At 37.1% G+C, this 26,550-nt stretch overlaps 1 protein-coding gene across 5 annotated transcripts in view; it reads left to right on the top strand.

Annotated features, from left to right (window-relative positions):
- Positions 1-26,550, top strand: part of RALGAPA2 (Ral GTPase activating protein catalytic subunit alpha 2) — a 298,342-nt gene that overhangs the window by 38,736 nt on the left and 233,056 nt on the right. For all 5 annotated transcript variants that reach the window (XM_038398015.2, XM_038398014.2, XM_043512164.1 and 2 more), the window contains exons 4-10: positions 3,182-3,239; positions 9,335-9,378; positions 9,751-9,928; positions 12,374-12,489; positions 20,667-20,805; positions 22,962-23,161; positions 24,983-25,207. In XM_038398015.2, coding sequence (XP_038253943.1) covers positions 3,182-3,239; positions 9,335-9,378; positions 9,751-9,928; positions 12,374-12,489; positions 20,667-20,805; positions 22,962-23,161; positions 24,983-25,207 — 960 coding nt within the window. The remainder of the gene's footprint in view (positions 1-3,181; positions 3,240-9,334; positions 9,379-9,750; positions 9,929-12,373; positions 12,490-20,666; positions 20,806-22,961; positions 23,162-24,982; positions 25,208-26,550) is intronic.

Genomic DNA, 26,550 nt, shown 5'->3' with positions numbered 1-26,550 from the left:
ATATTATGTTTTTGACCTAATTTGTGCATTACATTATATTGAGACATTTATTAATAATACTTTAATATGAAGAATTTCATATAACATACTATGCCATGTACTGCAAACGATCATGCTATTGGAAGTCATATTTACAATTTACCTGTATTTCATTATGTACCCATTTACATTTTATTGCCTTACAGTGTAACATTTTACATTTCTTTGTACACTAGAGCAAGCATAGTGCATTTTAAAATCTTATGTCATCTACAGTCTTCTTAACAGCTTTGTCCTGAAATATGCTGTTACAGAAAAAGGTCTCTGGCCCATTTTAGAGGTTTAAAGAATTGGGTATCAAGAGTGTGTGTTTGTTTGTTTGTTTTTTAGAGGAAATTATACCCAAGACATAAATAGAAATAAATTCTTGGATATGTATCCTTATGGTTTGTTGTTGTATTTTTTTTTCTTTTAGTCAATTTACAATAAATACAAAAAAGTTGGAACGTTTCCACATTGGATCCCTTTTAAAAGCTACATTCTGAAAGTCTATCAGTTCATTCAGGTTTAGTAGCAAATTTGTTTGTGTTTCTTAAAACCATGAATTCTTACTGTGCACTATGCATATACAACATATTCGCAAAAAGAAAAGGAGTATTTGTGGCACCTTAGAGACTAACAAATTTATTAGAGCATAAGCTTTCGTGAGCTACAGCTCACTTCATCGGATGCAGCATCCGATGAAGTGAGCTGTAGCTCACGAAAGCTTATGCTCTAATAAATTTGTTAGTCTCTAAGGTGCCACAAATACTCCTTTTTCTTTTTGCGAATACAGACTAACACGGCTGCTACTCTGAAACCATACAATATATTGTGTGTCTAAAACTTATCTGAATGCATGAAAAGTTCAGCATGATTTTTTATTCTTCACATTTGGTACATGTAGTACTGTAAAACTTAGAATGAAAACCAAAGAGAGAAGTTCACAATTTAGGATAGAAAAAAACAGAGATTAGATGATTAATGTCAAAGGTAGTATTGAAAGGTGCAGATCTCCTAGTATTTTAATACTTAGATGGATAATTATTATATCCTTGTACATCCTGCAATCTGATTGGCAGAAACATGGTCTTTAACAGGTAACCCCCAAATTTTTTAATCATGATCTCATTTTTAGCCAGTCAGATCTTTCCATTCCAAGCATATTTACCTTGCCCATAGACAGAGAGCTAGACATCTGGCCATGTGATTTTCAAGATAATTTTTGTCAGCCACTGCTACCAAGGTAAGCCCCAGGTGAAAGCCTATGGAAGGACTTGTTGAAGCAAAATACAATGAGGAACATAGAAAGGATATCCCAGACTTACTTTCTCTTCTGAGTTAACTATAAGAAGGTTTTTAATACTGAGTATGGGAAAACTCCCATGGTAATGGTTGTAGAGGATTTTTACCCTATTCTGGCTGCTGTAGAAAACTGATGTGACCTGAGGTCTAGTTCTCAATGTCTATGAAGTTGCCATGACTATCATTCTCTGCTGTGAAGGAAAGAATGTTCCATTTTCAGAGACTGTCATTGGAGTACTGTATACAATTTCTGAAACACTTTGTTTTCCAACAGATTTATTCTGTCGTAATCCATTTTTTGAGCATATCGTTCCAATGGCAATAATGGCTCACTTGTTGGCCTTATATGAAGAAATAACTAAAATGTTAAGGGTTGTCCGCTTGGCTGTGTTGCCTTAATTCCTTTTATGAGTCTTTATCTTTAAAGACCAAGAAGTGGGTCACAGTTGCTTACGTTATTACTTGTCACTCATTTTGCGTCCTGTATGTAGTTTTTCTTAAGAACTGGTGGTGCTTTAAGTTTTATGAAAGTTTTTCCTGTTTGGTTTGTGTAATGGTTAAACAGTACTGTCAGTTTCTTTTGAGATGATAATTATTTGACCTTTAAAATTAGTGTTAAAACTAATTTCCCTTCTGGATTCTTAATCTCTTCTTAAAATCCATTGCTCAGCAGCTGAAAAGTTTTCAGAAAAGAAAAAGAAATCCATATTCATTGTTTTGTATTAATTTGATCCTTTTATATCCTCCGCAGCAACAAGCTAGCAATTACTTGCCAGTTACCTTTCTGTTGGATATCAGCCTATAATGCACTTGCAATTCAAGGTCTTTTTTTATGAAAGTTAGCTACATTGGCTTGCTCTACGCTTAAAAGTCAGGCAAAAAGCTTTCTTTGCCAAATGTAAAAACAATAAAATTAAGTTTAGGTGATTCATACAAATTGCTTTGTAGCATTATAATTCACTGGGTTGGCAAACAGCAAAATCTGATGGCCCCAACTGTTTTTCCAACCAAGATTATAGGCCCCCATTCAGCAAAGTACTTAAGCATTTGCTTAATTGCTTTGCTTTATTGGGACCATATAGAATACCAAAGTTAGAGGTTGTGGTCAAGACTTTCCCTCTTCCTTGCCTTGATCTTCCTCTGTGAGAGTCCTCCCAAAACTAGAGAGGAAGACCACTGTTTATTATTCCACGAGTGCTTTGCCAGCTGCATCTGCTGTGGAGTAATTAATGTAACTTTTTGTGCGATTCTGGTCAGTTCCACTCAGCAGATGAAAGTGCAGGTAAATCAGCTCTCTGTAAGAGTACTCACGAAAGTTCCCCTAGGGCTGCTTGAACTGGTGGATCTGCCAACATTAAGTGGTTTAAACAAGAGTTCATTATCCTTCTAATCCACAGAGTGTAAGACTTGCTCAGATCTGGCCAATATCCTGGCTCTGACAGTGGACAACATCAGATGCTTCAAGGACCATATAAAAACCCTGAAGTGTGCAGTTTTGAAATACCCTGTCCATAGATGAAGTTTCTTCTAATTCCTTCAGTTAGAAGTTGGTTTATGCTCTAAAATATTGAGGTGTGAATCCTTTCTAAAACAAAGTAAAGTTTAAAAAAAAAAAAAAAGTTCCTTGACAGTGATACTTTTTAAAATGTAATTACAGTTGTGGTTAATGAACATGATATATGCTCTAAATATCTAGGGAAAGTAAAATAGTGGACACTAATCCTTGTTACTGTAGTGCCCATTTTTGTATTGTTTAATTAATGTTTGGCTTAGAGGAACACACCAACTGTTCCATAAGATTCTCTGAATGATCTAATTTATTATGGAAAAGTTAACTGTTTAGTTTTGTTTTCTGCAGAAAATATTACAACTGCTACCTGAGAGGATATTTTATCGATGGCATTTCCACAGTATAGGTAAGAAGAAACACTTTTAAAAAATATTTTTAGTAGCAGCTTAAAATAAAATTCCTTTTTCACACTACTGATTTCCCACCCCTCCCCTCATATTTAGCTTGATCATGCAAGAACTCTAACTGGTTCATTTCCCACTTTCCTTGTTGTATTTCCTTTAACCCAAAGTAAAGAAAAGAAAATAACAAACCGTAAGCTTGTACTTTGTTTCCTCACTTTTCAATCTGTTAGTCTGTTTTGCAAGTGTTGGGAGTGTAAACCTCGATTTGCTGATATTGGGGTGCAACTCGTGTAAACACTATTCCACTGTGATGTTTTGGGGATTTTGCCTTTATGCTGTGCAGTTTTCGTTCAGATCCCTGACACCCGTAGTTTGCCCACAAGCACAAGGTCTCACCCTGGCTTCCACCAGCCTAGTTACTCTTTGCAGATTACCACCAATAACCCTTCCAGCCCCAAGTCTCCTCATACACCCTGTATCCTTTGCTACTCAACACTTGGACTTTTATCCTCTGCTTTGTCTCCCCCAAAGGTGTGAAACCAGCCCCCCTCCCCCCCAGCTTACTTTGGTGCACACACTAGACAGTTTACATGCCAGAGACCTGCTTGGGGTAAAAATAAACAAAAGGCTTATTAAATTTAAAAAATCACAGATTCAAAGATAAAATAGTATGGAATAGCAAACATATACAAGTTACACAGCAAATAAACATAAAGATGATAAAAATAAATCAAATTAGATACACTCCCTTCTCTAATGCAATTTACCCATAGTCTCTGAACAGTTTCCCAAAGTACCCCCTGCTATAGATCGGATCTAGTGCTTCAGTGACAGCACACACTAAGTGATTGTCCCTCAGTTTCTCAATGAAAACAATAATTTAATGCCTCCATTTAAAAAGCCTTCCTCCTCCACTTTTTCCCCCTCTCTTTCCGTGGTGATTCATGTTTGTTCAGAGTGGGGGAAGTTCCTTCTTAAGCTGATAGTCAGGAAGTCTCTCAGTGTTTTCCCATTAATTTCAATGGACGACTATTTGTCTCTAAATGCATCCGATGAAGTGAGCTGTAAGCGAAAGCTTATGCTCAAATAAATTTGTTAGTCTCTAAGGTGCCACAAGTACTCCTTTTCTTTTTGCGAATACAGACTAACACGGCTGCTACTCTATTTGTCTTTTCCTGGGTAGTACAATAGTAGGTGTTGGAGCTAGTCTCCTCTGGTTAGGAAGGCAGCCCCTCCTTAGCCTGACAACACTACAGATTATGAGCACAGTTTGCTATATTCATGAATACATTAATTCATAACCACAGTCTATATACATATCTCAAATGAACATCAAGTTCAGAACATTACATGCTGTATAAAAAAACCTTACTCAACCTATTTTTATAGAACAGCAACACTATACAATCGATTCAACTGCTTATTCTTTGGGGTTCAGCCCCACGTTCTCCCCAGGGGTGCGTGAACCTTGATTGTCACAGCAGTATTAAAATATGCGTGTAAAATATGGTTGTTTACCATTATAAACTTTCTATTAGTATAAATATAAGATGGTTAGTAATGCCATTTTCAGTGAAATTTTCAAGGGCATCTTTGTCATCATAAAAATTCCAGTAGGGCTATTGTCCTCCTACATAAATTGCCCTGAAGATCCCCACAGAAGGACGTGCACATCATGCCCAATGAACCACAGAACCATTAGTAGTAGTAGAAAAGTGCATAGGAAGAACTTCAATACCAGCCCCAGAACTAAAAATTCTTGAACCTTCAGCTCTTAAAGGCTCCATTCAGCTACAGTCCTCAGGTTCTTTTTCTCTTCCTGCTAAAGCAGTCACAAAACCCTTCAGCTACGTCCCCTGATTTATTTTAAATTTATTTATTTTAATTTTTTTTTTTGGTATTTGGCTGTTTCGTTTCTTCTTTTGCCACAAGGGTTGTTATATAGTTGTAGCTTTTCTTCCAGGGATTTCCCCTCCCCCCACCCCAAATAGTATAAATCCTGGGCACCACAAAAAGAGTGAATTACAAGGCTCATGTCTTCAGCATTTGTATTTAGTAGAGTGATTGATAAAAACAGGAACATGCCAGCCAGAAGATCTGAGTTCTACTCCTGACTCTGTTGCTGACTTGTGGAGCCTTGGGCAGATATATTAACCCCTCCGTGCCTATTTTCCCATCTGTAAAATGGGAATAATACTTAGGCATTCTTTTGCAGAGTTCTTTGAGATTCTTGGATGAAAAGCAGTCTGTGACCTAATCACTGAAAGGCTAAAGGTAGCACACAAGATGACGCACTCTGAGGTAGTTTCGATCCATAAACCGATTTAATTGATTAGGATGACAAATAAATAGAGAACTTTCATCTGTGCTTAGAGTAGAATCTGGCTCCAGTATGTTTTGTTGTTTATATGAAAACCTATCCATTTTCTTCAGACCAATACTTGAAATTTCAAAACGATAAGTTGCCCTTTTCAGCATGCATAAACTGAGAAATATGGAAATTAATTTGCTATTATCTTTTTGAAACTTCATGTCCCTGGGATGAGCAGATCTGAAAAATCTTTAACTCCTTGCACAACATCATGTTCTTGAAGAAATAGAATGGAGATTACAATATGAGAGAGGGTTTTACTGTATTTTGTGGCACAATAGCATTCATGATATCGGAGCATCATACCTGCTTAGCAAGCTAGCAGTGTCGTGGCACAAGCTATGTGGCATACCACATCTGAAAAAAAGTAACATGCCTTTTGTTGGATAGAAGGTTGGGGGCAGGAGCAGGGAGAGGGTCTGAGGAAAGAGTTGGATAAGAGGGGTGAGGGAGAGGGCAGGAACGGGGGGAGGAGGAATTGGACTGAGGGGACAGGAGCCAGGGTGAGTTTGGGGTAGCAATTGGATAAGGGGAAGGAGGTAAGGAGCAGGGGTGGAGCAGATAAGTACAGAGGGGAACAGACACAAACACGTTGGGGGCACAGAGGCAGAAGGATCTATAAACCACTTGAGAATGTTCCCCTATAGAACGTGGAATTATGCCGAATCCTGTCTGAAGTTTCCTTTGCTGTTATCAACCAGCTGTGAAACCCACAAACAAAGTGTGTCTCATCCCCACTAGTGCCTGAGCAACATAGAAGATAACAGCCTATTACTGCTACCAGTTATTCTGTTAGATCAAGTGGGAAGTTCGTGCTGTGCATCCGAAGATCCAAACTTTGCTGATGACCCCAAGGGTGGCAGGGGAGTGTCAGTATGCCTCCACATGATGATGTTTCAAGGTTTTTTAGATAAGGAAATTACATTTTTAAAAACTACATTAAAAGAATGTTAAGGTTGCAAAGCCTAACTTTCAAAAGTTAGAAAATGCCAGAATTAAGGTGGCCTGTGAAATCTTAATTCAGCTCCCGTGTGCTTATGCATTATGATAGCCTTTTATACATGAACACATAATATGCTTTCCATTGGACCCCTGTCTCGTTCAGTGAATAGGTAGTTAATTATTCAATATTGCTTTTTATCCTCTTTATTCATTGTGTGGGCCTGGGTCTTATTTAACACAGGAAATTCAAACCCTCCACTGAATACAAAATTATTCATTTCCTCCTTGACATGTCGGGTGCTCTCACTGTAGTATCCAAGTGTTTCACAAGCATTAATGAATTAATCTTCACAATGCCTCTGTGAGATTGGGTGGTAGCGTTGTCCCCATTTTACAGCTGGCTAAGTGAGGCACAGAGAGAATAAGGCCAAAATTGTCAAGTCTTCACTAATTTTGGATGCCTTATGTGAGACACCTAGGGCCTGACTTTTCAGACTACTTAGCATTTTTATAGCACTTAATATGTTGAAAGCACAGCTATAATGACTGTCAGTTAAAGTTGTGTATGCCCAGCACTTATGAATATCTGGCTCTAGGTATCTTATGTGGGCACCCAGAAAATGAAAAAGGCAGAGGCAGGGATAAAATTCCATTATCCAGGACAGTGTTTAAGAACCTCAACCCTTAGAACATCCTTTCTTCATTTTTCCTTGCCTTGTTCCACTACACACCTTCCAACTTCTGCAACAAATGAGGAAAGGGTCCTTACAATCAACAGCCTCATATTTTTCAACCTTGATTGATTCCCAGAGCACTCTCCATTCCCTGCACTGAATGAGGCTGGGGTCTTGTGGAAAAAACTGTATGTGGTCATGCAATTAAAGACTGTATCATAATGCGCAAGCATAAAGAAGCCAAATTAAGATATCATAGGCAAACCTAATTCAGGCATTTTCTGATATTTGAGTGCTTGACTTTGCAATCTTAACGTTCTTTTAATATAGTTTGTTTAGTTAATAAACATAAAGATATAGCACAATATGGCTAACAAGCTAATTTTATTCTCTTGTGTACTGTGGAAAAGACAATAATCAAATGAGGCAGAAATAATTTTTCTGACTAAATTTCACAGCTTGAAGGGACAAGCTTTTCTCAGCTAGTTCAGGGCTCTAAACAGCAATATTTGTAAGCCAATCGTTGTGTCTTGTGTTAATGCTTGAGAACCAGAAAGCAAAACTGATCATTGTTGTTTCATTGACCGGGATGAATTCACAAGAGAGTAAAGAGAGACCATAAATACTGAAAAGTAAACTAAATTTTCAAAGATCTTTAAGTTTTAATGATCTAACTTGTTTGTGACACGGGAAGGAAACTTTAACATATATATTTTAACCTGGTGGTGTCCCTGTAAATTAATTTGAATATGTTAGACTTATTACTGCTTTGAAAATGAAAAACTATACTTCTGATTAGCACTAAAGCAGTCAGAACATTTATTGTTCTGTATACTGACTATAATTTGGACACATGGCACATTTTTAAAGCACTGTTCTTTATTTGGGATTTCAACACTGATTTTGCTGTTTAATCAACCAGTGTGTTTTCTAGCTGAGCAATGAATTTTGTGATGGCAGCAGAAATAATGGGTGGAAATGAGAGGTCAAGGAGAGGGCTGTTGTCAAATTTCCAGTTAGCACATACAACAATAAAAGGAGACATCTGCTTGAACTACTTCATTATAATTTCCTGTAAATTTGAACAGCATAACTTGGGCTTTACTCAGACATTTAGTAACTATTGTATTGTTTTGATTTCAGTCAAAAAGTCATAATTGGAGAAATTTTTAGCCAGCCTCAATTAATGGGCAAGTAAACTTGATGGCACATTGATTTGTGCATGCACATTTGTGTACAAATAGTATTTGCACATGCCAATGGTTTCCTTCGACAAACAGTTACTTACCATTCATGTGCACTAACACATTAAAGATGCAAATGTATTAGTGCAGTAGGTTTACTATTGTGTTGCAAAATGGTTAAATCTTGTTCAGTAGAGCATGGAGTACCATGTTTAAGTAATGCATTTAATAACAAGCAATGGATGCGTTACTTCTCCACCTGAGAATGTTATTTTTGAGAGTTCATCTAATGATATTCCACACTTTCAGATTTGCTCTGATGTTTAGCTAAGTATTTTATGTTAGTTGACTGGCATTTTCAAGGTTGTCTAATTTTGGTTCATACAGTCTTATTTGAAAACAGTTTAGTCTTTGTTCTCTTAGTTGTTCGTACATCTGCAGGCCTCCTAGCGTATATATATTTTTTTTCTCTCCAATTGTTGTCAGTATTAGTTCTTTTACTGTTCCCATGCTTCTCCCTTCCCCAAATGTCAAAACCATTATTATCAGTTTTCCAGTCAGTATATCATGTGAACTATGGGCAAGAAATGTTAATAAAATAGTTAAAAAAATATAAAATTATAAATTTAATGGGTCAAAGTAACCAGTTGTCCACTAGTAATATTTTTTAAATGAGAGGAATATGAGTAAAACACAGTAGACTTCAGATACATTAAATTTAATTTTTTTTCCATCTTTCTGTTCAACAGCACGTATAATGTTAGCTATAACATTGCTAATTACTCACAGGTATTTACTTCTTAAATGAACACATTGCAGTAGTAATATTGTTTAGCAGTATTTACCTGTTGTGGTGAAAATGCATTTTTGACAAAAGCAGACCGTTTTAATAATTGTATTTTCCCATTTCATTTTTCTAATTTCAGGGTCAGTTTTGAAGAAGCTTTTGCACACTGGAAACTCTATTAAGGTATTTCCCTTAGATGACATATTAGTGTTTCTTGGTACTTTTAATTCCAGAGCTACCAGAGGTGTTTGGCCTCTGGTTCAAGGCAGAGCATCTTCAGGACTACTCTAACTTATGGTGGCAATATTGGCTTCCTAGCGACTATTACGTTGGCCGGATATTGGCAGAATGCAGCAGTATTCCTAAATATGCCTCCAGCACACCCTCAATGCTGCCTCTTAATATAGTTGGAGGGCTCACTGGAGAGTGATAAGAGTGAAGGTGCTTATCTTAATATTTTTGAAAAAGCGTTTTTTATTTTCTTTAAATATTCAGTATTTTTACTGCATTTTCCTGTTTATATCAATGTAACTTTCTACTTTCTTTTCCTTTTAGATAAGACGTGAAGGAATCCGACTGTTTCTTCTTTGGCTTCAGGCACTTCAGACAAACTCCACAGAGGAGCAAGTGTTAATTTTTGCTTGCCTAGTGCCTGGTTTTCCAGTGATCATGTCATCAAGAGGTCCCTGTACACTGGATACACTCATTAGCCCTACTCCTAATTTGCCTGATGGTAAGTAAAATCATCAGAATTAAAGTACTGAATATATAGCCCTTTCTGGTCGCTAATTCACAGAATTGCAGATGTTGCTAATAGGGGAAAATATCTAATAGATCATACTATCCATCTCTGTAAATTGGTGAACCAGAGACATGTCATATTGAGATTAGTAATCTATTAAAATATTTTCATAGAACTGTATCCCTCTAGTCCTGTAGTTTCAGAGTGCAGAACATTTTTATGTTGTTTAGTGTTAAAGATATAGAAAAGAAGTCACCAGATCTTTTTGCACTGCTTTGCTACTTCCCGCTGGTCACGGAGTGCAAGTATATCTAGACAGTTCTTTTCAGTATAAAATTTAAAAAGAACTTAAATACTATATAGCCAATGCTTATATTTTAGTTGAAAATTGCTTTCTAGATGTTTATAGGTAGAAAATGAATCCCAAATTCTACTTCATATATTGTCAGCATGGATCTCCATATTTGAGATCCATCATGAGCACCTCCCCCTCAGAGATGGAGAAGCTGTTTGTGTTAGCAGGGGAAAGAAAATCCTTGGGGCCCTTTAAGGATTGCTCACCCTTCCTCTCTCCTTGTGGGCATTTAGTCGTCTTGTGGGTTTGGGGGGGATTTTCGTTAACTGGCTAGATTGAAGGATGCAGTGGCGGCCTATGGGTTTCTGTTCATTAGAGGGGAGGTCTTATGGGTCCTTGCTCATCCCCAGGATGCCATTCTACATGTGGGGTATCGGGTTCTATGTCATGGTGTGGACATCACACTAATCGCTTTTTGGGTCTGGGAAGAAATTTTTCTCACTAGTGGATTGGCTGGGTAGTATGGATTTTTCCTCTCCCTCTATCAGCAGTCCAGTGACCTGGTGGGTAGGTTAGGTTAGGTTGTGAAGCATTCATGTTGTCACAACTTGGCAGGTATCCAATGCAGGTACTTGTTCAGTAGGGGGTCAAATTCCCTGATCAGCTGAAACTTAAAGTAAGATTAGGGGAGGGTACCCCTTAAAGAAAGAGGGGAAAGAGACTGGGAGTTCTGGTGACTGTTACAGTAAGGGGCTCCACCCCCCTTTTCTTCATGTCCTCAGCCTATCATTTGAAAGGAAGGCAGTTAGGGTTCCAGTGCAAATGGCTAATTTACTCATGTGTCTGAAAGGTGCTAGTCACAAGCATCTAAATATATGTACAAAATTTAAAAAATACCAATTAAGAAAACGATACAATGGCTCATTGCCAACAAAGAGTCTTCTCAGCCATCTGGCCCAATTCTCTCTCTCTCCAGATAAAGCCCAGGAAAACAGATGAGTCTTGCAGCATCCCTGAAGCTCTTCAAATCTGGACTCTTGCAGACCAAACAGGGCAGCAAATTCCAGAGTTTTCATTTAAGGACAATTAGATTGATCCTAACTATTCAAGTGTAAATGCAAGAATCATCTCTTTGCTAAGGTCTTTCCACCAGAGGAGTCCACAGGGTGTAAAGGGAAAAGTATAGCAGGCAAAAAGAAACAGTGGGTTTGGGAGAGGAGGAAGAGGAGAAGGAAAACTTAAAAAATGCATAGTATAAAAGGGAGGGGGGCATCTGTGGGAATATTACCTTCTGGGAAAGCTCAGTGCCATTCTTAATTGTTAAATTGGATACTTCACTTGTTAGATATCAGGGACTATTGATTCCATACACATCCTCTCACTGATCTGAACATTCGGACGCAAAGGTATATAAGAGACTGTGGTTCCAACCATCGTTAGTTAATCCCTTCCTTCTATTCTTTTTTCAGTTGTTGGTAATCTTGCTCTCTCTAAAGAGCTAATATGTTTAGTGTTGTCAAGTCTTCATATATTTTGTAGTAAGCTCCCTGGATTCTGTGGCACTCGAATGGAAACTTTCATTATTCGGTGGCAACTGCAGATATATTTTAAAAACAGAGGTTTAAATTTAAAACTTAGTATAAATAATAGATCTTGTGTTATTCATTTCAGTATTAAATTCAGTTTATGCTTTCTCACATTTTCAGTGTGCCACAAACTATCATCTTTAATTTTCATAGTTAACAAGGTGTTAAAATGAATCTGGCAGTTGACATCTGTCAGAGCTATTGTTTCAGGCTATCTGCAAACTCAGACATCACTGCATCAGTTTCAGGGTTGTCACTACAGTGAAGGCTAGAAATTCCTCTCTCGAGAAATTGATCTCGTACAGAAAAATATGTGTGTTAGGTTTTGGTGGTTGGGGCCAGGGCTGATGCTGTTTCTCGCTATATATTTTGGGGTGTGGGTAGATATTAAAACAATCCAACTGACTAATGGAACATGGCGTTGTGCAATCAGTAGCTGTATTTATGCTACAGTATTTTATAGAACATGAATACATCACAAATTTGAATTTATTTATACCACTATTTTAAAATGTTAATCTTTTTTTAAAAAAAAAACCTTTCTCTGTATTTTAGCAAAGATTTATCCTGAAGAGATAACCCCACTTCTGCCAGCTGTCTCTGGTGAAAAGGTTGCTGAGGACCAAACCTGCTATTTTCTTCAGATATTGTTAAAGTATATGGTAATCCAGGTGTGAAAAGAATATTTTGTAAACTCTTTAATATATGGGGAAACATACCTGTAGTGGGAGTTTATTTTAGTTGTTTCTACTTGTACAATATTTTTCAGATGGAGGTTATTGTCATTCAGAGAGTTATTTTTTATAAAAGAAAAGAAGTCAAATATTTGTTGTGGCTTTTATATTGAAATGGGTTATTTCTATCTCAAATAAGTAAAACAAGTAAGGGATGATGTTACATTGTGAGGTGTTTTTAAAGCTTTTAGTTTATATCCATAAAGAAGGTTTCTAACACGGTAAACGGTTTCACACAAATTCCTAGTCACTATGCTCCAGCATCTGAAATCAGGAAGCTGATTTCGAAGTTTATTTAATTTTGACTTTTCATAAAATAGGTGTACTTTGCACATATCTCAAAAACTGTTAATAGAATAATCCCTCTCTCAGCAATCAGTATTGCTAGTATGATAAGAGGTGGTCGACCCATTTCAGTCAAACGATTCAGTCAAAACTCTTCAAATCCCTATTGCTGGTTGTTACAGAATCCTAAAGAATTCCAATAAGTAATTTACTCTTCATGTAACCTTTGAGGAAGGTCATCCTGTTAAATCAAGATAAGGCCAAGTAGTATATGAAATGCATTATAGTAAGCCACGCCTCTGAATTAATGTTCTCCACAGGACTTCATTCCATACATAATAGGGGACAAAATGTGAGCGAGGCCAAACAGCAAAAATTAAGATGTTTGTACACCAATGCGAGGAGCCTAGGTAACAAAATGGAGGAACTAGAGCTACGGGTGCAGGAAGTGAAACCAGATATTATAGGGATAACAGAAACATGGTGGAATAGTAGTCATGACTGGACTACAGGTATTGAAGGGTATGTGCTGTTTAGGAAAGACAGAAACAAAGGTAAAGGTGGTGGAGTAGCATTGTATATCAATGATGAGATAGAATGTAAAGAAATAAGAAGCGATGCAATGGATAAGATGGAGTCCGTCTGGGCAAAAATTACATTGGGGAAGATAACTAGTAAAGCCTCTCCTACGATAGTGCTTGGGGTGTGCTATAGACCTCTGGGATCTAATTTGGATATGGATAGAGCCCTTTTTAATGTTTTTTAATAAAGTAAATACTAATGGAAACTGCGTGATCATGGGAGACTTTAACTTCCCAGATATAGACTGGAGGACCAGTGCTAGTAATAATAATAGGGCTCAGATTTTCCTAGATGCAATAGCTGATGGATTCCTTCATCAAGAAGTTGCTGAACCGACTAGGGGGGATGCCATTTTAGATTTAATTTTGGTGAGTAGCGAGGACCTCATAGAAGAAATGGTTGTAGGGAACAATCTTGGCTCAAGTGCTCACGAGCTAATTCAGTTCGAACGGAAGGATTAACAAAAATAAATCTGCAACTAGAGTTTTTGATTTCAAAAGGGCTGACTTTCAAAAATTAAGGAAATTAGTTAGGGAAGTGGATTGGACTGAAGAACTTGTGGATCTAAAGGTAGAGGAGGCCTGGGATTACTTTAAATCAAAGCTGCAGAAGCTATCAAAGCCTGTATCCCAAGAAAGGGCAAAAAATTCATAGGAAGGAGTTGTAGACCAAGCTGGATGAGCAAGCATCTTAGAGAGGTGATTAAGAAGAAGCAGAAAGCATACAGGGAGTGGAAGATGAGAGGGATCATCAAGGAAAGCTACCTAATTGAGGTCAGAACATGTAGGGATAAAGTGAGACAGGCTAAAAGTCGAGTAGAGTTGGACCTTGCAAAGGGAATTAAAACCAATAGTAAAAGGTTCTATAGCCATATAAATAAGAAGAAAACTAAGAAAGAAGAAGTGGGGCCGCTAAACACAGAGGATGGAGTGAGTGGAGGTTAAAGATAATCTAGGCATGGCCCAATATCTAAACAAATACTTTTCCTCAATCTTTAATAAGGCTAAAGAGGATCTTGGGGATAATGGTAGCATGACAAATGGGAATGAGGATATGGAGGTAGATATTACCATATCTGAGGTAGAAGCAAAACTGAAACAGCTTAATGGGACTAAATCGGGGGCCCAGATAATCTTCATCCAAGAATATTAAAGGAATTGGCATCTGAAATTGCAAGCCCATTAGCAAGAATTTTTAATGAATCTGTAAACTCAGGAGTAGTACCGAATGATTGGAGAATTGCTAATATAGTTCCTATTTTTAAGAAAGGGGAAAAAAAGTGATCTGGGTAACTACAGGCCAGTTAGTTTGACATCTGTAGTATGCAAGGTCCTGGAAAAAATTTTGAAGGAGAAATTAGTTAAGGCCATTGAAGTCAATAGTAAATGGGACAAAATACAACATGGTTTTACAAAAGGTAGATCGTGCCAAACCAACCTAATCTCCTTTTTTGAAAAGGTAACAGATTTTTTTAGATGAAGGAAATGCAGTGGATCTAATTTACCTAGATGTCAGTAAGGCATTTGATACCGTGCCACATGGGGAATTATTAGTTAAATTGGAGAAGATGGGGATCAATATGAACATCAAAAGGTGGATAAGGAATTGGTTAAAGGGGAGACTGCAACGGGTCCTACTGAAAGGCGAACTGTCAGGTTGGAGGGAGGTTACCAGTGGAGTTCCTCAGGGATCGGTTTTGGGACCAGTCTTATTTAATCTTTTTATTACTGACCTTGGCACAAAAAGTGGGAGTGTGTGGCTAATAAAGCTTGCAGATGATACAAAGCTGGGAGGTATTGCCAATTCGGAGAAGGATCGGGATATTATACAGGAAGATCTGGATGACCTTGTAAACTGGAGTAATAGTAATAGGATGAAATTTAATAGTGAGAAGTGTAAGGTTATGCATTTAGGGATTAAAACAAGAATTTTAGTTATAAGTTGGGGATGCATCAATTAGAAGTAACGGAAGAGGAGAAGGACCTTGGAGTATTGGTTGATCATAGGATGACTATGAGCTGCCAATGTGATATGGCTGTGAAAAAAGCTAATGCGGTTTTGGGATGCATCAGGAGAGGCATTTCCAGTAGGGATAAGGAGGTTTTAGTACCATTATACAAGGCACTGGTGAGACCTCACCTAGAATACTGTGTGTGCAGTTCTGGTCTCCCATGTTTAAAAAAAGGATGAATTCAAATTGGAGCAGGTACAGAGAAGGGCTACTAGGATGATCCAAGGAATGGAAAACTTGTCTTATGAAAGGAGACTTAAGGAGCTTGGCTTGCTTAGCCTAACTAAAAGAAGGTTGAGGGGAGATATGATTGCTCTCTCTAAATATATCAGAGGGATAAATACAGGAGAGGGGGAGGAATTATTTCAGCTCAGCACCAATGTGGATACAAGAACAAATGGGTATAAACTGGCCACCAGGAAGTTTAGACTTGAAATTAGACGAAGGTTTCTAACCATCGGAGGAGTGAAGTTTTGGAATAGCCTTCCAAGGGAAGCAGTGGGGGCAAAAGATCTATCTGGTTTTAAGATTCTACTTGACAAGTTTATGGAGGAGATGGTATGATGGGATAATGTGATTTTTGGTAAGTAATTGATCTTTAAATATTCAGGGTAAATAGGACTAATCCCCTGAGATGGGATATTAGATGGATGGGATCTGAGTTACTACAGAAAATTCTTTCCTGGGTATCTGGCTGGTGAATCTTGCCCATATGCTCAGGGTTTAGCTGCTTGCCGTATTTGGGGTCGGGAAGGAATTTTCCTCCAGGGCAGATTGGAGAGGCCCTGGAGGTTATTCGCCTTCCTCTGTAGCATGGGGCATGGTTGACTTGAGGGAGGCTTCTCAGCTCCTTGAAGTCTTTAAAACATGATTTGAGGACTTCAATAGCTCAGACATAGGTGAGGTTTTTCGTAGGAGAGGGTGGGTGAGATTCTGTGGCCTGCGCTGTGCAGGAGGTCAGACTAGATGATCAGAATGGTCCCTTCTGACCTTAGTATCTATGAATCTATATTCTCTTCTCTTTTACCGCTAGTCTCTAAGGGTATGTGTACACTGCATCTGGGAGTGAGTCTCTCAGCCTGGGTCCACTGTCTCATGCTAGCATGCTAAAAATAGCTGTGTAGACATTGCAGCCTTGGTTCTGAAGCCTGGGATAGGACTTCAGAGCCTGAGCTCCGGCCTGAGCCACAATATTAAAGCATTGTCTACACAGCTATTTTTAGTGTGCTAATGCAAGGCTTACTAGGAGACGTCTGTGGACCTGGGCTGGGAGGCTTGCTCCAAGATGCAGTATAGACACATAACCCAGGATTTCAGCAAAGCTTATAAAGTATATTGGCTGTTGATTTTAGTAGCATGGCTGTGATCAGTTTGTTTTTTTCAGCTAGATAGTTGCTACAGCAGGATTTGGTACAGATGTTGACAATGACTTTGGACATTTTTTAAAAAATAGACTTTGTTTAATCTGAAATCTATTTTACATATAAATGGACGTCCTACCTTTTAATTAGTCATCTCAGCTAGATGTTTTTCTAGGGGCATATGATGTCCTCGAGAGTTGTTGTGACAGAACGGGCAGGATTTGCTGTGAAGAAGGGAGCCAGGTGATTCTCCATGGGACAAGGCAGCCCAGAATCACTAGTCTTCTCACTATATACTTGCTTGTTCCCAGCTTGCTGTCTCATATTCGGTGCAGTTCACATCTGTTTTAGGCCTGATCCACCACACTTCAAATTTAGGTCAGCATACGTACGATGCTCAAGGCTGTGAAAAATCCACACCCCAAGTGCTGCTGTTGTGCTGCTGTGGTCCCCAAAGTGTAGACGTGAACTTAGAGTTGTTATTTCTGACTATCAGCAGATCCAAGAAGTTGCTCAAAATTGCCTTTTACAGCCATATTTATTTGTCAGTTAGGCTGGGTGTTTTAAATCCCCAATGTACAGTAAGTGAGGAAAGGAGGAGAGGCCTTGGGACTATTTGGTTTGATCAGGATAATCTTAAGTGTATGGGTTTGCATTTAGAATGTTGGCTAGGGGATATAGATATAACTTGTTCCTTGTTAGTGATACAAACATTGATGAAAACAAATACCAGAAATGAGTGGAGAAGAGATAGGAGTGGAGAGATTGAGGGTGGGTTTTTGTTTTTGTTTTTGTTTTTGTTTTTGTTTTTGTTTTTTGTTTTTTTTTGGTAAAAGGATGTGAAGGCTGGTTTAAATCAAAATTTTAATTTAAAAATAGATAAGACACAATAGTGTCCTACATACTCTTCCTGTAGGAAAGAAGAATTATGAAAGTATTCTAAAAATACAAAAATTGAGATTAAAACAAAATAAAAGTAAAATGCGAGAGTGAAATATTAAAAAGCAACCCTAATAGAACAAATAAATGTATACAAATTAGGTGTTAAAGAACTCTAATATTTCCTGTAAAGAACTAAGGTAATGAAAAACTAAAAAGTTGAAAATTGATATTTTATTTCTATAGGAGACGTGTTTTAGGAAGTTTATGTGAGCAAAATGGTAAATGGTTTTAAGTGTTTGTGTCATCTTGCTTAAAGTGCAGTTTTACTGTACAAAGTGACAATGTAAAAATGATACTCAACAGAACTGCTCACTTTATATATACAAACTTCCAACGTACTATGGTGCAAAAATACGTTCACAGGTTTTTTTAATGCTGTTTGCCCTGCAAAGCCAAAATACCTTAGCAATGTGTGCGCTGCAGATTCTGTTCCATCCTGGTTCATCAACAGAATTGTACATTAAATTCTGATTAGTTACAGTTGTGGAAAATGGTGTTGCACTAGTGCAGCTAAGGACCCAGTTTGGCTGTCCAAACCTTTTTTAATGATGATGGATGAGATGAAAAGCATCCATTCACAGTACAGAATGAGTGTTCAGAGCGGACACTTAGGGAAAAGCCACGCTTTAGGCAAGAGCGGAGTAGACAAATACCCTCATGTTTAACGGAGACTAAAAGCTGCATGTATTTTGAAGAGTCTTCTTTGAGGGAAACAAATTTTTATGTCTTTGAATTCAGACCACAATTTTGCTGTTAGTTTTTTGGTTTCTGGAGGAAGTAGAGCTGATGCTTTGTAAATTAATTAGCTTCAGTATATTGTGTAATTAGAACCAAAAGAATGGCCCAGTTAGTTTATAGCATGTAAACTGAGAATAGAGAAAAGTTAGCTGATACCCCGATTAAAGATGCAAAATAAAAATAAATGTTTTGGCAAAAATACATACTTTTTAACTGAATTTTGTTTTAGAAACTAGGAAAAACAGCTTAAAGTGGAAGCAGTCAAGAAATATTTAATGGAAGTACAGCTGACTGTCAGGTGACTTGAGTTGGCCAAAGAAAGTAATCACTGGACAGTAAATTGTAAAGGCAATCGTGAATTTATATTCTTGTGCAATTTTTGCAGCATCAGGGCAAACAGTAATTTTACACACATGAATAAAGTTACACATTGTGTTCAGTGATGCTACTCACAGATAGGTTCATTTTATTTTATTTATTTAGATTTGACATTATAAAAAGAACATGTATACAAAATCCCTGAGTACTCTGACAATAATTAGACTTACAGTAAATATACTGTGGCATTAATATATTAAAATTGACTCCACCAACCTAAAATAATCAAGTAGGAGCAGCAGTTTACTTCAGACAGTAGACGGTAAAAGTGGAAAAACTCCAGACAATACTTTCACTCCCAGAGCTTACATGTATAAGTATTTACAGAATGGGGCCTTGCAAGTTACAGGATCTTTGGTGATTTTGGAATTTTAAAAACATTTCATTGGGATGTAGGCTCATTATTGATGAAAGTGGGAAAATTTAATAAGACTATGGCTGAAGCAAACAAATCAGTGATAGAAAGTAAAGGAAGAATCAGTATCCCTTAATTTTAGATGTGAAAATATGAAATTCTTAGCAAGATGACTAGACTTGATATTTCCTGGTTTGGTGTACAGGTGGATTTTTGTGGGAATTTGAAAAAAAGAAAATTTTCAGTTACTGAGAATTTTATTTGTTCTTGAAGCTGCTTTAAAAAAAGGGGGCAGGGATTGAGTCAAGTTGAAAGACTACCTCAGAAGAATGGTAAATAAATTAAACTGGTTTGGTATTTACATGGTGTGAAGTTGATATGAGAGATCAAAATCCACAGGCAGGATTGAGCAAGTAGAAGTCTGTCTTTCCCTTATTGCAGGGATGTTTACCTTCACCATTCTTCTTTGCACTTGTGTTGGAATCCATGGCACAGATAATTAGAGGAAACTAACACATGTAGGGTTTTGTGATTGGAACATGCTTACTATTTTTAACATGCCTATATTTCAGTGAAAAAATCACCACAGTCTTTAGCACAATTTAACAGTGTCTGTACCAAGATACTGCACATCAGGACTGGTCAGAATGGTACGTGGAAGCTCACATAATAATGATGCTCACCAGGGCTGACGTACTGAAGCACTAAAACAATCAGATTTTGCATTGAGGTCCCAATGCCAGTGGCAAAAATGTATGGCTCAAGATTGAGGCTTCCTAAGGTTATCTGGTATGTGCATATGCAACTCCATTAATGACAGGAGTTGGTTGTGTTGATTATGATAGAAAAATATACTCTGGAGAGACTAGTAGCTTCATAAAAAGAAAAGGAGTACTTGTGGCACCTTAGAGACTAACAAATTTATTAGAGCATAAGCTTTCGTGAGCTACAGCTCACTTCATCGGATGCATCCGATGAAGTGAGCTGTAGCTCACGAAAGCTTATGCTCTAATAAATTTGTTAGTCTCTAAGGTGCCACAAGTACTCCTTTTCTTTTTGCGAATACAGACTAACACGGCTGCTACTCTGAAACTAGTAGCTTCATAGAATCCTACTTAGAGGTAAGAAGCTTTGTTTAATCTTAGTAAAATATTTTAACAAAATACAATGACATTAGTTTGACATTTATGTAAGTGGATTATAACAGCATAAGTGTGTCAGTTTTTAATGAGCTTCCTTTATGCTTGCTTTTTAAATGACTTGGCATACATCTTTTTTTTTCTTATGCTCTTATTGTACTCTGTAGAGCTTTTGGAAATAGAATACTCATATTTCATATCTATTATTGAAATGTTGTTTTCCATCTTCCACATTCAGTAAATCAGAATTTATCATCAACATGAAGAAATTTTTAATAGAATGTGTATTAACTTGAAACATTTTTTTTGACTCCATGGCAAAGGCTGCAAGCTTAGAGTGGAAGAATAAGGAGAACCAAGACACTGGTTTTAAGTTTCTCTTCGCCTTGTTTAGAAAGTATTATCTTCCTCACTTGTTTCCATCTTTTACAAAACTAACCAGCCTCTACAAACCTGTCCTTGGTAAGTAGAGAGTTTTACGTTTAAGTAGCAAAAATATTTGGTGGTTAATTTCTGTAGTTTCTTTGTGATCATTACAACTATATTTGATGAACATATGTGTGACATTTGTATTGTTTTTAATGGCTTATAAGAAAAAAAGATTTTATCTAGTACTATTTTAGATTCCCCTTTTTATATTCTCATATGGTGAAACAGATTATGTTAACATAATTGTATTTTATTTTGCATTTTTATCAAATTATTAGGTACCATTCATTTAAAAAACAAACCATGGTCTTTCACATGCAATCAGAGATGTTAGTTCCATGGGTTATTTACTGTTGCTTTAAGAAAAAATGGGTTGTAATAGTTCCATGGCTGGATTCAATCCCTCATGTCCCTCTGGGAGCAGTGGACTGAACACAGAAAGTTGTTTCTTTTTGTTTTTTGTTTTTTTTTAACTTCACTTCCTACATGTGGGCTGTGGCCAGTCCTGCATTCCTTGAACACTCAAAACTTCCATAGCCTTCATGTTGTTTTAAGTTAACAAGGACTGTGCATAAATATGGTAAAATACATGATACAGAGTGGATGTTGAAAGAATTGTTGAGGTGCCCAAAAGCCAGACATTAGTTTTGATGCAAATAAAATCATTTTTATTTTATCTTCTTCATCTTTGAAGGGCAAGGGAGAGAGAGAATGGCATCCTAAGGATATGTCTACTCTTTGAGCTAGGGGTGATTCCCAGGTTGAGAGACATACTTGTGCTAGGTCTTATTGAGCTAGTGTGCTAAAAACAGAATGTAGCCTGGGTGTCCCGGTGTCAGGACAAGCTAGCTGCCCCGAGTGCATGACCATGAGAGACCATAGGCAAATGCTCAGGTGGCTAGCCTGTCCTGCTACTTGCAGCTCTGTGACTACACACTATTTTTAGAGAGTTAGCACAAGGATGTCTCCTCAAGCTGGAATCGCACCCACAGCTCAAAGTGTAGACACACTGTAGGATGGTCAGAGGAGGCTGAGATGTAGATGTGAGTACAGACATGCTGTGAGCAGGGGTTAGAGCTGCAGAGCCAGTTAAAAAAAAATCCAGTTGTATGATTAAAGGCTTCCATCACTCTAGAAATGTCTTTTATTTTTGAGTTGTTCCTAATACACCAATTAAGTGGTGCATTGGAACTCAAGTGCTGGTGTTTGAATGAAACCAAAGCCATTAATACTTGACCAGTAGTAATAGTCCTCCTCAACATCCTCACTGACTGTGAATCTTCTCCTCTTCTGTCTATCCAGCATTTAACAGCTAATACAATCGAATACTTCAGGTTTCAGAGTAGCAGCCGTGTTGGTCTGTATCCGCAAAAAGAACAGGAGTACTTGTGGCACCTTAGAGACTAACAAATTTATTTGAGCATAAACTTATGCTCAAATAAATTTTAGTCTTTAAGGTGCCACAAGTAATCTTACTTCACTGCCACTTCAACCATGTTATTCAGCCCTGGAGATCTTCACTCCATCTTTTTTCACAACATTCAAAGTAGTCATGCCCACTTTTAAGCTTCTGCACAACTCTGCCTCGCCTATGTTTTACCTCTCATCTTTATAGTTCCTCTCCTGTGCTCTGGTCATTCTTCACACCTTGAGCCCTTTGCCTTTTCTCCACTTTCTCTATTCTTTTCTCACACTGCTCCCTGCACCTAAGTTGAGCTTCCCTTTCTAATGTGCCTTAGTACATCCTTTTTTCTTCCTCAAGCCTCACTCCTTCCACTTGGCTTTGCACTATTTAACTACTCTTGATTTATTTACTCCATCCCTCTTTTACCTTCTTCTCAATAAAAATGATCAGAATTTTGTAAGATAATTTTACATTATACATGTTCTTGCTTTAAGCTCTTGTCCCTCCCTTCCCTACCCCTTTCTTTTGTTTGGCGCTTGCATTGTCTGCTATTTATCTGGTATGGATTAAGTTCTTCAGGGCAGGAGCTGTGCTTTTTTTCTTGTTTTCCTCCAGCACCAATCAAAATGATGGCAGTATATAAATATATATTAATAAGAATAATATTAGGTGTAAACAGCTGGTGCATCACATTTATTATTTCACATGGAGAAAAAATGCTTATTAAAAATGCAGTTATTTTTTTTTTAAAGATTTATTTATATTATCTGTTTAATCTCACCAGATATTCCTGACTTGAGGCCAAAACCAGCATACATTACTGCAACTCGGAATAATGAGAACATCTACAGCACAAAAATCCCATTCATGGCTGCTCGTGTTGTTTTTATTAAATGGCTCGTAACCTTCTTTCTCGAAAAGAAGTACTTAACTTCAGAGCAGAATACTAAAAATGGAGGAGAAATGCTGCCTAAAATCATTCAGGTATGTCATAAACTTACTTGTTTCCTTATGTATATGCTAGAGAAGCTGCAGATGATCAAAATATATTGACAACTGAAACAAAAAGGAAATGCTCTGCTTAAGTGGGTGAACGATGGAGTTTAAATTAGCTTTCCTCTGATGGAGGAGTGAGTTTTTGGAGGAGCACTTTTAGCAATGTACCGGAAAATATTTCTGTAGCTGTTTGTCCTTTGTCTTATTTAAAGAGGAAAAGCAAACTTCTGAATACAATATAATCAATAGAGAGAGAGTCTTGATGGCCATCTTTAATAATCACACAACATCTTTACAACAACTTTAGCAGTTGTTTACAGTGAAATACTAGGAATGTATTTCATGTATTTTTAGCTTTTTTTAATACAATTTAACATCTGGAAATGAGGAAAAACAGTACCAATATAATCCACCAGCAGTTTGCGGAGTGAACATTTCATTTACAAATAACTGGTTCTAATCTGGCCAGGATTGGTAGCTTCACACACCAAAAGTTTCATAGCAAGCAATTGGCTTTCGCCGCAGATTCTCTAAAGAAAACATAGAAAGTCAGAAGTCTAAAGTTGAAATTTGTGTAATTATTTAACAGGAAGGGCTTTTTTGTTTTGTTTCTCTGAAGCTCGAGTACTCTAGATCAATTTGTGTCTCCCAGATTTTTGTCTGAAGAGTTGTCTTGCCATGTTCAACATACTTATAGCCACATAAACTGGAAGAGACTTTCTCTCCAGTAAAACTGTCTGAAAGCTAGTACTGAAAAAAAATATTTGGTTTAAAACCCAGTGAGGTATAGTAAAATGTTCACCATCAAAGTCAGAATTTGTCAACAGTTACCCCATAGTTGGATATGAGATTCCTCTTCTAAGTATAGAGCAAAATTGGTAAGAACTGTGTGGCAGTTGTTGGCAGTGCTGACTTTTTAATGACTTTGAATTTCACTGAATGTGGGCTGCTCTCCCTTGTAGCTTGTGAACTTCACTCAGAGATATTTCTGGAATCTGATACTGTAAAAAGAAAGGAAGTTTTTCTAATCAGTGCCTATGCCCAGGCAATATTTTCAGTGAATTGAACATTGTTGCATGTGGTTTACATGTTTTCATTTAAGATGGCATTTCTTCCACTAAGTAGATAAGTTTTAAAGAATCTCTTTTCAAAGGACAACATCCTCCGTCATCTTCTCTCTCATGACTGGATCCCTTTTATTATGAAATGTTGCAGCTATGCAAATAACCCCATAATTTACCATTTTGCCAAGATGCTTCATGAATGTGACTAGGGTGACAATTTTTTCCAAATGAAAAAAGTGACTTGGAACTCCTCCTCTGTTTGTTCTCTTCCTCCCGGCATCTTTTCCTACCAATTTCTCTCTTCTTTCTGATGGAGCAGAGTGACCTAAGGATCATCCCCTAGCACTGTGTCCTAACGTGCCATCTATTTTCTAAAGACTAAAAAGCAAGTATCTTTGAAGGTAGATCTCCACATGTTGGAAAATCAAGGTTGCTGGTGTACCCCATATTGGTAAACTCTTTTAAATCTCCGTGGTCCAAATTGCCCTATATCGTGGTTTCCTGTCTTACAGACAACAGATCTGAAATAGAGGAATAGGGTGCACATTAGGCATTTAAATATTATAAGACTAATTTTTTGCTTAGCTCAAGTTTATTGGAAGTTTTATTCAGTTGCTCCTGGGATTCCATGGGTTTGTGAAAGTTGCTGGTAACTGAAGTTCATAATAAGTAACCCAGGTTTTTGGTATGTTTATATGCAGTATTATACTAATATTTTATTAGGCTTGCATTTTCTCCTGTCTAGACTGTTGGTGGTACAACTCAAGATAAAAACCCCGAGTTGGAAACTAGTGTGCTATCAGAGCAAGAGAAAAATCATTCCAATAGCAGCACTTTGTCTGATAGGCGACTCAGTAACTCTAGCCTTTGCAGCATTGAAGAACAACATCGGACAGTGTATGATATGGTACAGAGAATTCTGTTGTCCACTCGAGGTTACGTCAACTTTGTTAATGAAGTATTTCGCCAAGTAAGTAGTAGGAGATTATACATACTATTGTAGAACTTAAAAAACTGCAGAAGCGCATATATAAGTGCACTGTGTGGCTAAGTGTTATATGAAAGAAAACTGTAAATGCTGTTGAACCAAATGATTGACTAACTTGACCATAGTCCAGTCTGCAAGTCCTTATCTTTAGGAGTCCTTTTTAAGTCCAGTCCTTAGATGATTATTATTTATAGTGTTCCAAATAGAGGAAAGCACCATTTGTTAAAGAAGCTTTCATATATATTATATACAATATAATTTATCTGAAGATGTAGCTTTTAAGCTTGGACATATGCAGTTAAAACCCATGAAATGTGATATTGTGGTCTGCCATTTCTTCGTGTGACCAGAGAGACTTTTTCCCCCCCTATGCCTATCAACTTGAGTCTGTTTCCCATTTTCTGATTCTAAACTGACTGGTGGTTACCATTGAAAACTTAAAGTAAGTTTAAGATTTTGTACATCTATGTGATAAATTTAGAAGAGGGTTCTGAAATAAGATAACTTGAAAGTGATGCAGGTGAGGAAAACTGTATTATTTATATAATACGACAAGATACTGTATTAACATGATTAAAACAAGTTTTGTCATTTGCCAGCATTGAAAATCTCAAACTTTTTTCTTTATTAGGATAAATTAGTAATTTGATAGATGAAGATAAGAAAATCAAATAGGAATACAAATGTGATCAAAATAGCAATTCTTTCACACTTTCCTAGATCATTTAATGCAGTCTTGCATATGAATTTTAATGTCTCATATACTGGTGCATATAATTAAAAAGCATGCAGCATCTGCTATTGCATATGTGTGTGCAAAGCTGAGTTTGCAAGAAGATAGCTTCTGCAGCTATGATCAAAGTAAATACATAATTTCTATGTAGACAACAAGTAAAACAGTAAACGTCATTATTGGATGTTTTCTCTTAGCCCCTGGTATTAATTTGCCATCTTTTTAAAAAAAAAAAAAAAGATTTCAGAGGAAAGTATCTGTATGCAGTACAGATGCTTTCTGTATTGAAAAAGAGATGGAGGTGGTTTGACACTAAAGAACAATTGGGTATCCTTTATGGAATACTGTGTTATGCTGCCCTCTTCTGGCATTATGATAAATTAATTCAGCATTCCTTCAAAATACTTAAAACGTCGTCGTATGTTATGGAAATAAAGAACATCACAACAGAAATTTGCTTTGCCTTTTATTTAATATACATATGGATTATGTATTTGAAACAGAGAATAGATTTTTGGTCTTTTTTTTTTTCTTTTAAAGAAGGGGAAGTGAGAATCTCTTCTGGTCACTGTGTAAATTAATTCTTATGCTT

This window comes from Dermochelys coriacea, chromosome 3 (genome assembly GCF_009764565.3).
Source record: "Dermochelys coriacea isolate rDerCor1 chromosome 3, rDerCor1.pri.v4, whole genome shotgun sequence".
Lineage (NCBI taxonomy): Eukaryota > Metazoa > Chordata > Testudines > Dermochelyidae > Dermochelys > Dermochelys coriacea.
Note: the sequence above shows the minus strand (reverse complement) of the source record. Positions and strands in the feature narration are given on the sequence as shown.